Raw genomic sequence first — 15,172 nt, forward strand, 5'->3', positions numbered from 1 at the left:
ATATATTCCACAGGGCCCCAGTTGTCACCGAATTCTCCTCAGTCCACACCTTCAGGTATGTATATCGTCATTAGAAATCCGTTCAATATTAATGATGCTGCGATTATTCACAAGCAGTTAATTTATGAATAAACAATGTTTCCGGTTTGACGGAAACATTAAAAGACTGCAAGGTGGACTGGGTCTGTGTTTAATCTTTCTGTGATCTTATTTTTCAGAACAAGGAGGAGCCACTTCCATACGTCTGTTCATCTGCATGGCCCTGGGAGCGCTGTTAATTGTGGAATTGCTCGCACTGATGGCGATAATCCAGGGAAAGAAGATCAAAAGGAAAGGTAAACCTCACATTTTACCGCTCAACTACCATGGAAACACGGACCATACACTGGCGAAGCTGCAGTTTATTGTACCTGGGGCAGCACAGTAGCATAGTAGTTGGCACTGTGGCTTCACAGCTGCAGGGTCCCGCCTTGAGTCACTGTGCGGAGTCTGCACGTTCTCCCGGTGTCTACCTGAGTTTCCACCGGGTGCTCCGGGTTCCTCCCACAGTCCCGAAAGACGTGCTAAAGGTAATTTGGACATTCTGAATTCTAGGGGGTTTTCACAGTAACTTCATTGCAATGTTAATGTAAGCCTACCTGTGACAATAAAAATTATTAATAAGAATGTCTCTTGAAGTTGTGATGGAAACATTCTGAACCCTTTATAATTCGTTCCCTTCTGATCCGTATGAATAAAATAGAACAGTAACATTATTTGAAGGGTCGACATTGACGCTCAACTCCATCCGCAGGTGTCTGAGACTCCAGAAAGATTCATTTCTTGTAATCATGGAAGAGGAATTTTTATTGAACTCTTTCTTCATAACCTGTCGGTTAATCTTCCTTTTTTTGCTGTGTACCTGTTTCTCACTTTCATTACCGAACTCCTTGGGCAGCTTCTGTGCGGTATCCTGGGAGTAGACCTTCTGAATTGTCCAGGAATTGGACACCACAACACAAATATTCCACTCACAGCCCAGGTGAGTGGAATTGAGGTGAATTCTCCATGTGACCCGGAACCGAATGATCAGCTGGAATTGAATTTGTCTGACACACTTCTGTACCACTACCCGCACTCCATCTCCCCCTTCATCACCCTCACACCTCCTCAAACACCTCCTTCCGTCTTTCCTGACCTGCCTGTCTGTGCGTCCTGTCCTGCTGGAGGTGAGTAAGTGGCGGGGGGGGGGGGGGGGGAATGCAAACATACACACAGGGATATGGTGATGGATAGAGACAGCAGAGCGCCTCCATATTCCAGCCAACTGACCGTATCTATCAACTCTCACAAGATCAGTGGTTGCTTTTAATCGCAGACACTTTCCTGCTAACCGCCTTGTCCTCCCTCCAACAGGTGCTGTCGATCGGCACTGGGCTTTACCGGCTGATTTGTATCAAGGAATTTATGCAGAGATTGAGAATATTCCACCTGGCTGGATGTCCATTCACACAGAGGGTTCAGGTTAGTCACTAAAGGGGCGCAATCGGGGGGCGTGCACTGCCTAACGTGAAAGAGTCGTGTCGCGATGCAAATGTTTCTGTCCGTGTCATAACCCGTTAGTCTAGGAAGACCCACGGCGTTCTTTATTTCTCAAAAAATGTGCATCGTTGAAAATACCGTGCAGGTTTCCATTTCCCAGCATCCTCAGATCTGGGTTCGTGAATAATAATCACGTCAGTGGGTAGCCGCCTAATCCAGCGTGAAGTAGTGCAATTGGCGAGAATTCGCACGTGGATCTACTTACAGGGAATGAACCAGAGGAGATAGGGAGAAAACAGGGGAATGCCTATGCAACAGTGATCTGAATATAATACACTGAAAAAATATAAACCGAGAAGGACAAGGCCGCCATGACAGATTGAGAATTTAGAAGCTGAGAATAAATTTGGGAACATTTTAGAGACAGCAACATTGGCAAACAATGAAAATGTCAACAACAGGTAACTTCAAGGATGTTATTGGACAGAGGTCAAGAACCAGATGTACTGCCAAATAAGCTAGAACAAGTTAGAAACAAATGAGAATCTATGGATGGAACGATACAGCATGCAGCGATGCAGACAACGTTAAAATTAGCAATGCAACACGAAGCAAGCAGACGAGAAGGCAGAAACTGGGGGTGGGGGGGGGGGGGCACAAAGGAGCACAGAATAAAATAGTTTAACGTTGCATAGGAACATGACGAAAGAGCAATGCCGAACGGGAATGTGGCCAATTTTTATAGAATAAGGTAAAAATGTAAGATCATTCGTAAGGAATCTGTGCAGGAATAGGCCACTTGGGCGGTTAAGCGTTCTCCACCATTCTATAAAACCACTTTAATTCCTTAGAGATCAAAGCTCTATTTCAAACAGCCTTGGAGACATTCAATGAGCCTCAGCTGCTTTCTGTGGGAGCAAAGTCCAACCAAAGTCAAACCATCTTTTCAAAGGGAAATTGTTCCTCATCTCCGGCTAAAATGAAGAAGCAGCTCATTAAAACTGACCCCGAGTAAATATCCAGCAACAAAAGCGAAATGGCAGAAATATTAAATAATTGTTCCTTTATTTCTGCTTCAGAAAATATAGGTGGTCGTGGCCTTGGAAGATTAGATTAGATCGATATAATTACTTCCAAAATAATAGGAACAAATATTAAAGAAATAAAACCGAGTAAATAATGCTTCTGATCAGATGGAACTCAAGCATTTATTTTAAATGGTTCTGGAGAGATAACAGAGGCCCCATTAAAGGTATACAATAATTAATTGGAATATAATAGACTGCCCGAGTCCTGGCAGATAGTTATCATGGAAGAAATGAATTTCATGGATTCGCTGGTAAAGGAGTAAAATAAATGAACATTTTGACAATGAACGTTATGTGAGGAACAATAATGAGGAGATATGTTATCTGGAATAAGAAACTCTTTGGGATTGTTGCGCTCATGGCCCTGAGAACTCGACCATAATGTAGATGTAGTTAATTAAAGCCATTCAAAGCCTGAGGAACCCCTGGAGACTATATCTAGAGAATTGGGATTGGAAAGTAAGAGACATATCGGTCAACCTGTTACAAAATCAGTTGGCGAGAGCACATTTGGAGTAGAGTTTACCAATCCTTTCAACATGTCATCACAAAGGCACTGAAGCAAAAGTGATTGTGCAGAAAGTACCGGAGCTGAGAGGTTTTAAATAAACAGAAAGACTGAACAGGCTGATTTCTTTCCCCAGAAAAGTAATTCTAGACAAACAGGCTTTCGTTTTCTGAAGTTGCTGTTGCTCGATTTCAAGTCTCCGAACGTCAGAGGGGAGCTTGCAGGAGCTGGGACAGAGATTCTGGATCAGAGATTCTGCTCACTGTCTCTATAGTAACGGGATGTATCATACAATATTCACTGCTCTAATATCTTACCAATAGTAATGAATTGTACTGTGGATTATTGTGTGTGACAAGGGCTGCAACAACATTTATTGTTGCCCGGATCTGGTGGCGCTGTTTCCTTCTCTTTGAACCACTTCAGTCCCTGCAGTGAATGTTCTCCCACATGCGCGTCAGATAACAATATGTTGCAGGACTGATTAAGGTTTGATGTTCAGTGCTCCGATATTGAAAACAACCGCTCCAATAACGATCCCTTTCTGTCATTAACAGTCTCTGCTTCCATTAGCTCCTTCAATCAGATGGAATATTACACCAATCACAGATTGAATATTACACCAATCTGAAGGTAATTGGACCGGACGTCAGGGTGGGTACATTTCATTGGCTGCCTTGGTGCTTGTTGAACTTCGCCCTCTCCATTGAAACCCAAGTCTCTCAACATCCTGACCCCTTCAATATCCTGAATCTCCCTCCCTTCCATAACATGCAGGTGTTCAAGAAGGAACCAACACCACACTGATTGCAGTGATCCACGAAGGAACCCACAGCACACTGATTTCAGTGATTCAAGAAGGAGCCTATACCACACTGATTGCAGTGATCCAAGAAGGAACCAGCACCACACTGATTGCAGTGATCCAAGAAGGAACCTACACCGCACTGATTGCAGTGATTCAAGAAGGAGCCTAGACCACACTGATTGCAGTGATCCAAGAAGGAACCAGCACCACACTGATTGCAGTGATCCAAGAAGGAACCTACACCACACTGATTGCAGTGATCCAAGAAGGAGCCTACACCACACTGATTGCAGTGATTCAAGAAGGAGCCTACACCACACTGATTGCAGTGATTCAAGAAGGAACCTACACCACACTGATTGCAGTGATTCACGAAGGCAGCTCACCATCACCTTCTCTAGGGCAATTAGGATGGGCAATAAATGCTGACCGAGCCTGCCATACTCACATTCCAAGAATTAATTTTATTTTAGATACCGACATACAAAGCAAAACCCAACAAATACAACTCATGACGCCGCACTATGACTCCAGCAAAGATCCACAGTGATTGTAGGAGAGATAGTTGAGATAGAGGATTCAATATGACTTCAGAAGTAAGAGTAACCCATCCCAACACATGGTCCAATAATTATCTCCCCTCTGACCTCACTAAACCAGGAAACGGCCTGCAGTACCTAGGTAGATGGTTTTATTTTATTTTTTAGTCAGTATTAGAAATAGATTTAATTGAAAATCTCTATTTTCTCGCAGGTCCAGTTCCGGATGATTATGATGACGTTGAGACTGAATCCGTTGACACTCTGGGTGGTCACATCCTGCTGGACAGTGTTCCTGGTGATGACTTCAGGCTGAGAGCTACCTGCGGTGAGCACTCCACACTCGGTGAGCTGAATTACTGACAGTCCCACGGTCACCGACTCTCTGTGCACTGGATCTGCTTGAATTCCATTCCAGCTAGTGGAGAAGATTGTCGTTACAGCAAATCTAAACACAACAACCAAATTTATCAGCTTGCTCACTGCAGATTGACACTGTGAAGGGCCCGGTGTCATGGAGAATAATGTTCATTGCAAGAGACTGAAGAGAAACTTTGGATTTGAAATAAAGTCATAGCTATTGCACCCTCGGAGTTATTACCTCTTTCGGTAACAGGCACAGTCATTAGATATTGGAAAGTTTATCAGTATTATGTAAACCAAGCCAATTCAGTGTCAGGAGACCAAGGGTCGCATTAAGGGATTTATATCTGCATTGGTGAAAATTAAAAATAAGGTATAATTTTGGGGGGGGTTTCAATCAAATATTTCTGTGCCTGTAAATTTCACACGTCCAGTTCGATTCATGCTCGCAAAGGTGTTTGTATTTTGTGGTTTGTTAAGTCCCAACTATGTTTCAATTATGCTTACAGAGGGTGGCGCGAAGAATAAATATACCAGCAGTGGTTGCTTAGCAACTGGGGCCTTGTACATTAGAGAAGCATTTAAGTTTAGTTTAGCTAATTTGATTATAGTTGCAGATAGGTTGTGAGAGAGAAGGCAGCACTCACAGCTCTATGATAAGCAGCTGGTTTGTACGGCCAGAGAGAGGTCATCTCTCTCAGCGTTGCTAGAATAAAAGCCTTGCCATGGAATAATTGTTGAAAAATGCATGCAGAGATCTGACGTGCAGCTACTTAAGGAAACTGTCCAGCACAGGAGGAGTTTCCAAGAAGTTTGGAGTGATGGTACGAGAGCACAGCACATTTCAGTAAAGATAGATCGAGCTGGGAAACCAGAAAGTGATTTTCAGGTTTGTGAGATTTTAATGCAGCTTGTGAAACGTGAGATAAAATAAGTATGGAAATCGGTGGCTCGATCTCGGAGTTTGTGCAAAAGCAGTTTAGACAAAGGAAAACTAAAGGGGGGCGGTGCAAAATCCTGGACTGATTTCAGTGTTAAACATGGCTTTGTTTAAAGTGTGATTTGGAATTCCTGGCCAGGGTTTCGGAATGCAAACTGCTAAGGGAAAGTATTACTTTGAATAAAGGTATTAATGTGCGTTTTTGCGATCATGTGATCATGATCTGCCGGGGGGGGGGGGGGGGGGGGGGGTGTGGTTCTGAGGAAACCCTCAGAATAAATTGCTTCTATTTGACCACAGCAATCTTGTGAGCTTAAAACTGACTTTCCGTGAAAATTGAGACGATTGCAGATTAAAATGTACTGTGTAATCCGTATTCATCCTATGAAGTGTGTGTCATTATTGAACTAACGGCTAAATAAAGTATTGACTTCTCATCAAACAGTTATATATTTAATACATGTGTTTTTTCCTGTTTTCAAAACTAATTAATGGTCCTGTGATTTTGTTGCATCGTGTGCTGCTCAGAAAATAAATATAAGTATGGACTTTTGAGCCAGTATTCTGCGAGCAACCTGTCCAGTAATTACATTAACTAGAATTAGTGAACTGACCATAATTATAAGAGATGTAAACAATGGATGACAGATTCCAGGAGAGGGAATGAAGGACCTGGTTCCCAACTCCTGTTGTAGTTCTTGTTCCTTGTTGGAAAGACGATGGACGTTTCAATGGAACACTGGGAACGTGTACTTCAAAATAATCCACAATCCCAAGAGTTTCGGGTGGTTGACCAGCACCACTGAACTCACCGAGTTCTGAAGAATTATGAGTCTCTCTGCATATCATATGTACCAGGGGCCTCTGAGTTATGATTTAACCCTTTACAAAGCAGGGCAGTGAATTGATGGGGTACTATGCTCTTGCTTTCCGGTTTGGCTTGGGGCACAAGGCAACACGTGGCTTCCGTTCTCTCCCTCTGTGGGGTTTCTGCTTTTCTGTGTAGAGCAGGCTCTGTAATCCTCACTTTAAAACTTGGTGCACGCTTTAATAATGAACACTGCTGTTTATTCTCTTTCCAAGTCACAACCCACAGTACGATCCATGATGTTATTGCTTTCTGATTGGTCTGAATGAGGAAAGGCTAATTCTCAAAAGGCTTAATGGGTGCGTGATCATTCTGGAATTGATTTAGCTGGGCGTGATCAATATCTAATTGGTTTCTCCAGGGTGATCGTCATTCATTGATATCATTTTTCACAATCCTCTAACTGGCCCTCTAAGTTAGCAATTAATTGCGGGACCATCCGTTTTCTTATCAATGGTGTCTTGAGCACGTCACCTCTGGATTTGTACAATATGCAAGATTCCTATTAAATCTAATTCTTATCAGGGACTCTTTTAGAGGGCCTGTTCTTTACTCTGTAGGTGTTGGGGTTTGAACTGAGTCACTTCAATGCTTGAACAAAGAATAAAGTGGTAAAAAGCTGCTTAAAACATAGAAACTTAAAATCATTACAGTGTGGAAGGAGTCTGCATCGACACTCTGAAAGAGCCGCCTACCTAGTGCCACGGCACACCCCTGTAACTCAATATAACCTTTTACACAAAGGGATAATTTAACCTGGCCAATCCACCTAAACTGCACATCTGTGGTGTGGCAGTAATCCTGAGCACCCAGAGGAAACCCACGTAGACAAGGCAAGATCATCCAAACTCCACATAGTCAGTCACCCAAAGCTGGATTGAACCCGGGTGCTTGGCGCTTTGCGGCATCAGTGCTAACCATTGTGCCACCGTGCTGCCGATAAAACTGTGTAGATGTAATACCGGAACTAATCTTGATGGCTACAAACTCCTGCAGGAATTTCGGACAGGGGTTTTTTCGGGTGTTATCTGCGATTAGCTCATCCATCGTTAGCTTTCTTCTATCTCAAATCCCAAGTTGCAAAGTCCTGTCAAGTGAAGCTAAAAAATATTATATGATGCTAAATCTCAACTTTAATCAGGCCAATAGTATGTCAATTGATTATTACACTAAAATAAAACTCTTCATGTGACATCAATGTATCTGCAAACACATAGATGCCTTTGTCCGACCTGCTGCCTCGGCTATCTTCCCTCTGATCCCTGACCCCATTCGACCAAACGCTCTCCAAAGTTTACATTTTGTCTCGCCCCCTAACGTGCTGGATTCTCTTGATTCTCTCCTATATCCTCTCACATTCTCTATGAGCTAAACCTTGTCCATGTGACCAACTGCTGTTCCCAAGACCTTATTGCCATTGAAACATTGACCACCAAACCTTTCTTCCTGGTCCCAATGTCAGCTGGCATTGTAAACAGATGCTTCTCTCAGCTCACGTCCCTCCTTTAAACTACAGATTTGAGCTCTGTGAGTGTGGCGGGATGACAGAATAATCTGATCAGGAATTAATTTATTTTTTCACTTTAATTCCGAAGGTTTGTTGTTGCAGTTTTCCAGCATCGCACACAGCGGTTCAGGAGAACATCTGCACAGACATTGCAGTCTGTCATTCTTCTGATTTTCTCAATTTGACTGCAATTCTAGCGTCAACCAGCAGAGGATGACCATTATTTTAAATGCTGAAACTTCTGCACAAGCAGATCTATCCCTTCGATTCACCAATTGTATGCGGCCCTAGGTAACTCAGGAATTCTACTGATCAGAGAGAACCCTTAGAAATCAATGGGAAAATAAACTGAAAGAAGCTGATGAACCCTCAGTGAATATTGGTGATGGGAGATCCACCCTGCTGCTACTGGGTGGCACTGGCTCCAAATACCATTGAAGATGCTGAACACCTTACTGGTCTCAGGAAATCGTCAGTACCCGCGCAATGTAAAAGGCATTCTGACACAGAACCACTGACAATGAGTGGTGAATGTAGGCGGCCAGGCACAGCATTATGCAGAGACCCAGGTGTAGAATTATAGTATTGCATGCTTCTGCATTTCCATATGGTGGTCTTTTGCCTATTGGACGCACCCCATTCTGGGTAAACACAACACACATTTAGGTTTATTGTCACGTGTGCCGAGGTACAATGAAAAATATTGTTCTGCGTGCAGTCCAGGCGAATCGCTCCATACACGAACACACATGAACATATGATGAATACATGAGGAGACATCATGGAAATACACAATCATTGACAGCGTGTGAAGTCCGGTATATACTGCTACAACTGTTGAGAGGATGCATAGAAAGATCAGCTCAGTCCATACGATCAGTTCTGACCCTAACAAGGCCTTTCAGGAGTCTGGTAACAGCGGGGAAGAAGCTGTTTTTGAATCTATTGGTGCGTGCTCTCAAAATGTTGTATCTTCTGCCCGCTGGAAATTGTTGGAAGATAGAATAACCCAGTTGGGAGGGGTCTTTGATTCTATTGCCCGCTTTCCTCAGGCAGCAGGAGGTGTAAACAGGGTCCATGGATAGGAGGTGGGTTTGTGTGATGGGCTGGGCTGTGTTCTCGACTCTGTGATGTTTCTTGCGGTCTTGGACATAGCAGTTGCCATACCAGGCTGTGATGCAGCCAGATACGATGCTCTATATGGTATATCTATAAAAATTGGGAGGTGTCTTTGTAAGCATGCTGAATTTCTTAATATCCTGAGGAAATATAGGCGCTGCTATACTGTCTTGGTCGTAACGTCATCGTGGGTGGACCAGGACAGATGGTTGCTGATGTTCACACTGATGAATTTAAAGCTGACCATCATCTCCACTCCAACACCATTGATGCAGACATCGCGTGGATGTCACACTCCTTCATGATGTTGATGACCAGCTCATTTATTTTGCTGACATTAAGGGAGATATTGTTGTCATTACACCACACCGTTAAGTTCACTATCTCACTCCTGTAATATGACTCATCATTGGTTGAAATCAGACCCACTATGGTCGTGTCATCAACAAACTTTAAGGTGGAGTTGGAGTCGCATTTTGCCACACGGTTATGTGAATACGGAGTATAGTAGAGGGCTAAGTAGGCAGCCTTGCAGGGCCCCTATATTGAGGCTCATCGCAGAGATGATGTCATTGTTTATCCTTACTGAGTGTGGTGTATGGTCAGAAAGTCGAGTGTCCGGTTGCGGAAGGAGGAGCCAAGTCCCAGGTTTTGGAGCTATGATATGAGCTTGGCATGGATTATGATGTTGAAGGCGGAGCTGTCGTCAATGAACAGGAATCTGCTGTATGTGCCCTTGTTGTCAAGATGCTCCATGGATGAGTTTGGGCCAGGGACATAGAATCTGCTGTAGACGGGTTGTGCCGGTAGGTGAATTGTAGTGGATCAAGGTATTCCGGAAATTTGGAGTTAATGTGTCTCATAAACAAACTCTGGAAGCACTACATAATAATAGATGTCAGGGCCATCAGCCTATAGTCATTGAGGGATATTGCTTAGTTCTGCTTTGGCACCGGTGTCATGATAGTCTTCTTGAAACAGGTGTGAACCCTCGGAGCAGAGCAGGGAGAGGTTAAACATTTCTGCAGACACACCCACCAGGATCTGAGTGGTGGGCCAGAGACTCCGTCAGGACCTGTTGCTTTCTGTAGGTTCACTGTCGACAAGGCCGATCTACATTCTGAGACTATGATGGTAGGTATGGGTGTGTTCAAGGCTATTGGGGCAGGGGACACCAGTTCTTTGGCTTCCTGCTGAAAACGAGCATAGAATGAATTGAGTTCATCGGGGATGGATGCTCTGCTGCTGGCGAATCTATCTGGCTTTGCTTTTTAGCCCTGCCACAACTGACCAGAGTCTGTGTTATTAGTCTGGGACTGGAGCTTCGTCTGATATTTTCTCTTGGTGTCCCTGATGGCTTTGCGGAGGTCATACCAGAGACTTGGTACTGGCCTCCTCCTCTGCCCATAGGGGCTGGGGAAAGATTGTACACCTCAGTAATACCCGACCAGTAATACTGCACCGAAATGAAAGCAAAATACTGCGGATGCTGCAAATCTGAAATAATCCGGAAAATGCTAGAAGAAACCCCCATCAGGTCTGAGAGCATCAGTGGAGAGAGAAACAGAGTCCGCACGGCACTTCTTCTGAGCTGAAGAGGAGGAAGATTGTAATGAGTTGTGTAGAGTGGAGCAGGCGGAGCAAAGTGGAGGAGGTCAGGGGCAGATGGGAGATAGGAGGGGTTACATACAGATGTTTTGGGCACAAAAGGGAGTGTCGGTGGTCGTGTTAAAGACTAAGGTAGGTGCTGAGGGTCACACAAAGTGATTTCGCCGAATATGTGAACACCAGAACAAAGATCAGCGCTCTGTGAAATAAAACTTCCAACTCTGTTTTAACATGGTTTCCCCATCACGGATGCCGCCGGGTCTGCTGAGATTTTCCAGCATTTTTTTGTTTTAGTGCTGCGCCGCCTTGATGCAGACTTCCCGGGAGGGGTCAGACACAGCTAATACATACAGGCATCTATCTTTAATCTACCTTGGTTCAGGCAAATGTCTTGTGATAATTCGGTTCCACCCCCTCCCCCCCCCCCCCCCCCCCCCCCCCCCCCCCCCCCCGCATTCTAGTTCCACTATCCAGTGCAGCGTGTGTTTCCCTGGAAGATCCTGTCAAAGGGGTTTTGGAGGGATGTCATGTGCTGATTACACCAGTTTTTACTGGGAACATCACTTTTGCAGATCATAGAAAACCTCACAGTTTATTCATGGCCATTGCGCGCCCTCTTGTGGTAAGAGGCTGAAGTAACAGTACAGGTTCAATCGTGTAAAACAAATACAAGAGAACTTGCAGACAGCATCGAAACCAACCATTCAGCGCTGCTGATCCATGCTCCACACTGGCACCTTCCACTTCATTTGACCCTGTCACCCTGTCCTCCTACGCTTCTCTCCCGAATGTGTTTATCAAATTTTTCTTTCAATGTCTCAATATTGTCCTCACCTCCTCCTTGTGGCAATGAGGGTGGTCCTGCTGTTTGTCATCTCCAATTGTACAGCAATGTTTTAAAAATATTCGTTCATGGGGTGTGGGCAACGTTGATTAGGCCAGCGTTCATTGCCCGCCCCTAAATTCCCTTGAAAAGGTGGCGGTGGAAAACCTTCTTGAACATCTGCTGTCCCTGTGGTGTAGGTCTACCCACTGTGCTGTAAGGGAGGACCGATTCGTTTCCAAGTCAGGATGGTGGGCGACTTGGAGGGGAACATGTTCCCATGTGGCTGCTGCCCTCGTCCTTCTCAGTGGTAGAGGCCGGGGGTTTGCAAGCTGCTGAAGATGGTGACTTGGTGAGTGCATCTTCTCGCCCATTTGGGCTACTTTGGTGTTGGGCTTCTTGAGAGTTGTTGAAGCTACACTCACCCAGGGAAGGGGGAAGTGTATCGTGAAAGGAAAATCATTGTCAAATCAATATTTATTCCCCACTGTGTTCCTCCAATTGTGAGCTCTTGCGGAACCAGAGCACCTGGATAAACCCATGAAGATATGGGGAGAATGTGCAAACTCTCCTCAGTCACCCAAGGCAAGAATCTAACCCAAGTCATAGATTATCATAGAATTTACAGTGCAGAAGGAGGCCATTCGGCCCATCGAGTCTGTACCGGCTCTTGGAAAGAGCACCCTACCCAAGGTCAACACCTCCACCCTATCCCCATAACCCCACCCAACACTAAGGGCAATTTTGGACACTAAGGGCAATTTATCACGGCCGATCCACGTAACCTGCACATTGTTGGACTGTGGGAGGAAACCGGAGCACCCGGAGGAAACCCACGCACACACGGGGAGGATGTGCAGACTCCGCACACACAGTGACCCAAGCTGTAATCGAACCTGGGACCCTGGAGCTGTGAAGCAATTATGCTACCCACAATGCTACCGTGCTGCCCCTAAGTCCTTGCGCTGTGAGGCAGCAGTGACAACTATTGTGCCACTATGCCGGCAGTGTCTTACAAAGTTGATGGAACTTTTCCAGGAGGTGATGAGGTGTCCTCAAAATTGGATCCAAAATTGGTTTAGTGGCAGGAGGCAGATGATGCTGGTCGAAGTTTAATTTTGTGACTGAAAGCTGTGTCCAGTACTGTTTTGCAAGAATTGGGGCTGCGTTCCTCGCTGTTTGTACATAAATTAATGATCTGAATGTGAACGTAGGGGGGAATGATCTGTACATTTGCTGATGACACAAAAATTGGTGGTGTGATACATAGTGAGGAGGAAAGCCTCAGATACTGAATGATATTGATGGGCTGGTTAGATGGGCAGAACAGTGGCAAATGCAATTTAAGCTAGAAAAGTGTGAGTTAATGCATTTTTGGAAGACGAACAAAGCAAGGGAATACACAATGAATGGTCAGACCCTAGGAAGTAAAAAGGCTCAAAGGACATTGGGGTGCATGTTCACAGATCCCTGAAGACATGTAGATAAGGCGGTTAGGAAGGCATATGAGATACTTACCTTGATTAACCGAGACAAAGAATAAGAGCAGGGAGATTATGATGGAGCTGTATAAAAGGCTGGTTAGGTCACAGCTAGAGTAATGTGTGCACTTCTGGTCACCACCAGTGTTTTCCCCAGAAAGGGTGCAGAGGAGATTCACCAGGGTGTTGCCTAGGCTGGAGCGTTTCAGCTATTAGGAGAGACTGAATAGGCTGGGGTTATTTTCCTTGGAGCTGAGAAGGCTGAGGGGGCACCTGATTGAGGTGTATGAAATTCTGATGGACATAAACAAGATGGATAGAAGGTACTTGGACAGGAAGGAAAATGTCCCCATAGCGGAAGGTTAATAACCGGGGGGGGGGGGGCAGGGGGGGGGGAGGCAGGCATAGATTTACTAAATGGGCAAGAGATTAAGAGGGGATTTGAATAAGAGCTTTTCCACCCAGAGAGTGGTGGGAATCGGGAACTCGCTGCCTGTAACACAACATTTAAAAAGTATTTAGATGAGCACATTAGATACAATAACACACAAGGCGATGAGCCTAGTGCTGAAAAATGGGATTAGAGTAGATCGGTGCTGGCGCAGACATGATGGGCCGAAGAGCCTCTTTCTGTTGCTGTATAAACTCTAACTCTGTGATTCTCTATGACTTTTAAACGCCATCTCAGTTCAAGGGCAATTATTGATGGGCAACAAATGTTGAACAAATAAAACAAAGTTACTAGAGTCGCAGAACCGAGAGTTAAAGCAATTGTGAACAGTTTGTACAGCAGTCAAGTAAAGACTAATATATCCTAAAGGAGATGGGATAAAACCTGGACTGGAGTCACTGGTAAAAGTGGAGCGAAACATTTGTTTAAAAGTGTCATTTGGAATGCAAACCACGAATGAGTTCATAAAACAGCAGAAGCAGGCCACTGGGCCGATTGGGTTTGCTCCGCTATTCAATGAGATCATGGCTGATCTGATATAATCCTCAATTCCACTTCTCCACCTTTACTGATGAAAAATCTGCCTATCTCAGCCTTGAACATACATGATGACCCAGCCTATACAGCTCTCTGCGGTAAAGAATTCCACAGTCATTATCTTCTGAAAGAAGAAATTCCTCCTCATCTCTATCTTAAATGGGTGACCTCTTATTCTGAGATGATGCCCTCTGGTCCTAAACTCTCCACAGTATCTCTCCTGTCAAGCCCCCTGAGAATCCTCTATATCTCAATAGGGTCGCCTCTCATTCTTCTAAACTCCAATGAGCACAGGCCCAACCTACTCAACCTCATGAGAAAATCCTTCCATACATGAGATCAACCGTGAACCTTCTCTGTACTGCCTCCAATGCCAGTATATCTTTCCTTTGATAAGGGAACAAAACTGTTCCTAGTATTCTCGCTGGGGTCTAAATAGTGCCATGTATAGTTTTAGCAAGACTACCCTATTTTTATGCTCTATCCTTTTGAATTAAAGACCACATTCAATTTGCCTTCCCAATTACCTGCTAAACGTGAATGCTAGCTTTTTGTGATTAATGCATGAGGCCCCCCCAAATCCCTTTTCTGAGTCTTTCTCAATTAAATAATATTCAACTCCTTTATTCTTCAAAGTGCATGACTTCATATTTTGATTTGTTTGAGGGTGTGTTCTGTATTCATTTAAAAATGTTCAATAAAAATCTATAGTTTAAAAATGTCATATTTCTCTACCTGATATTCCTTCAGCCACGTTTTGGCCCACTCACCTAACCTGTCTATCCTTCTGTAGTCTCTTTGTATCATCCACGCCACTTGCCTTCCCACCAATTTTGTGTCATCCGCAAACTTGGCAATACATCCAAACTGACACAGATTCCATAAACTACCCAATGCCTTCAACGTAACCAAGCAGCCAACCAAAAACTTATTCAGTACACTTAAACTAACCCACCAACCAGACATTAACCACTATTCATTAACGAACCCAACAAACATGAACTACCTACT

The 15,172-nt window shown here is 44.4% G+C and overlaps 1 protein-coding gene across 1 annotated transcript in view; it reads left to right on the forward strand.

Moving 5' to 3' along the window:
• LOC119957546 (deleted in malignant brain tumors 1 protein-like) overlaps positions 1-15,172 on the forward strand; it is a 76,139-nt gene that overhangs the window by 2,302 nt on the left and 58,665 nt on the right. The window contains exons 5-8 of the mRNA XM_038785693.1: positions 219-335; positions 1,396-1,503; positions 4,111-4,302; positions 4,679-4,792. Coding sequence (XP_038641621.1) covers positions 219-335; positions 1,396-1,503; positions 4,111-4,302; positions 4,679-4,792 — 531 coding nt within the window. The remainder of the gene's footprint in view (positions 1-218; positions 336-1,395; positions 1,504-4,110; positions 4,303-4,678; positions 4,793-15,172) is intronic.

Source organism: Scyliorhinus canicula, chromosome 26 (genome assembly GCF_902713615.1).
Source record: "Scyliorhinus canicula chromosome 26, sScyCan1.1, whole genome shotgun sequence".
NCBI classification, from domain to species: domain Eukaryota; kingdom Metazoa; phylum Chordata; class Chondrichthyes; order Carcharhiniformes; family Scyliorhinidae; genus Scyliorhinus; species Scyliorhinus canicula.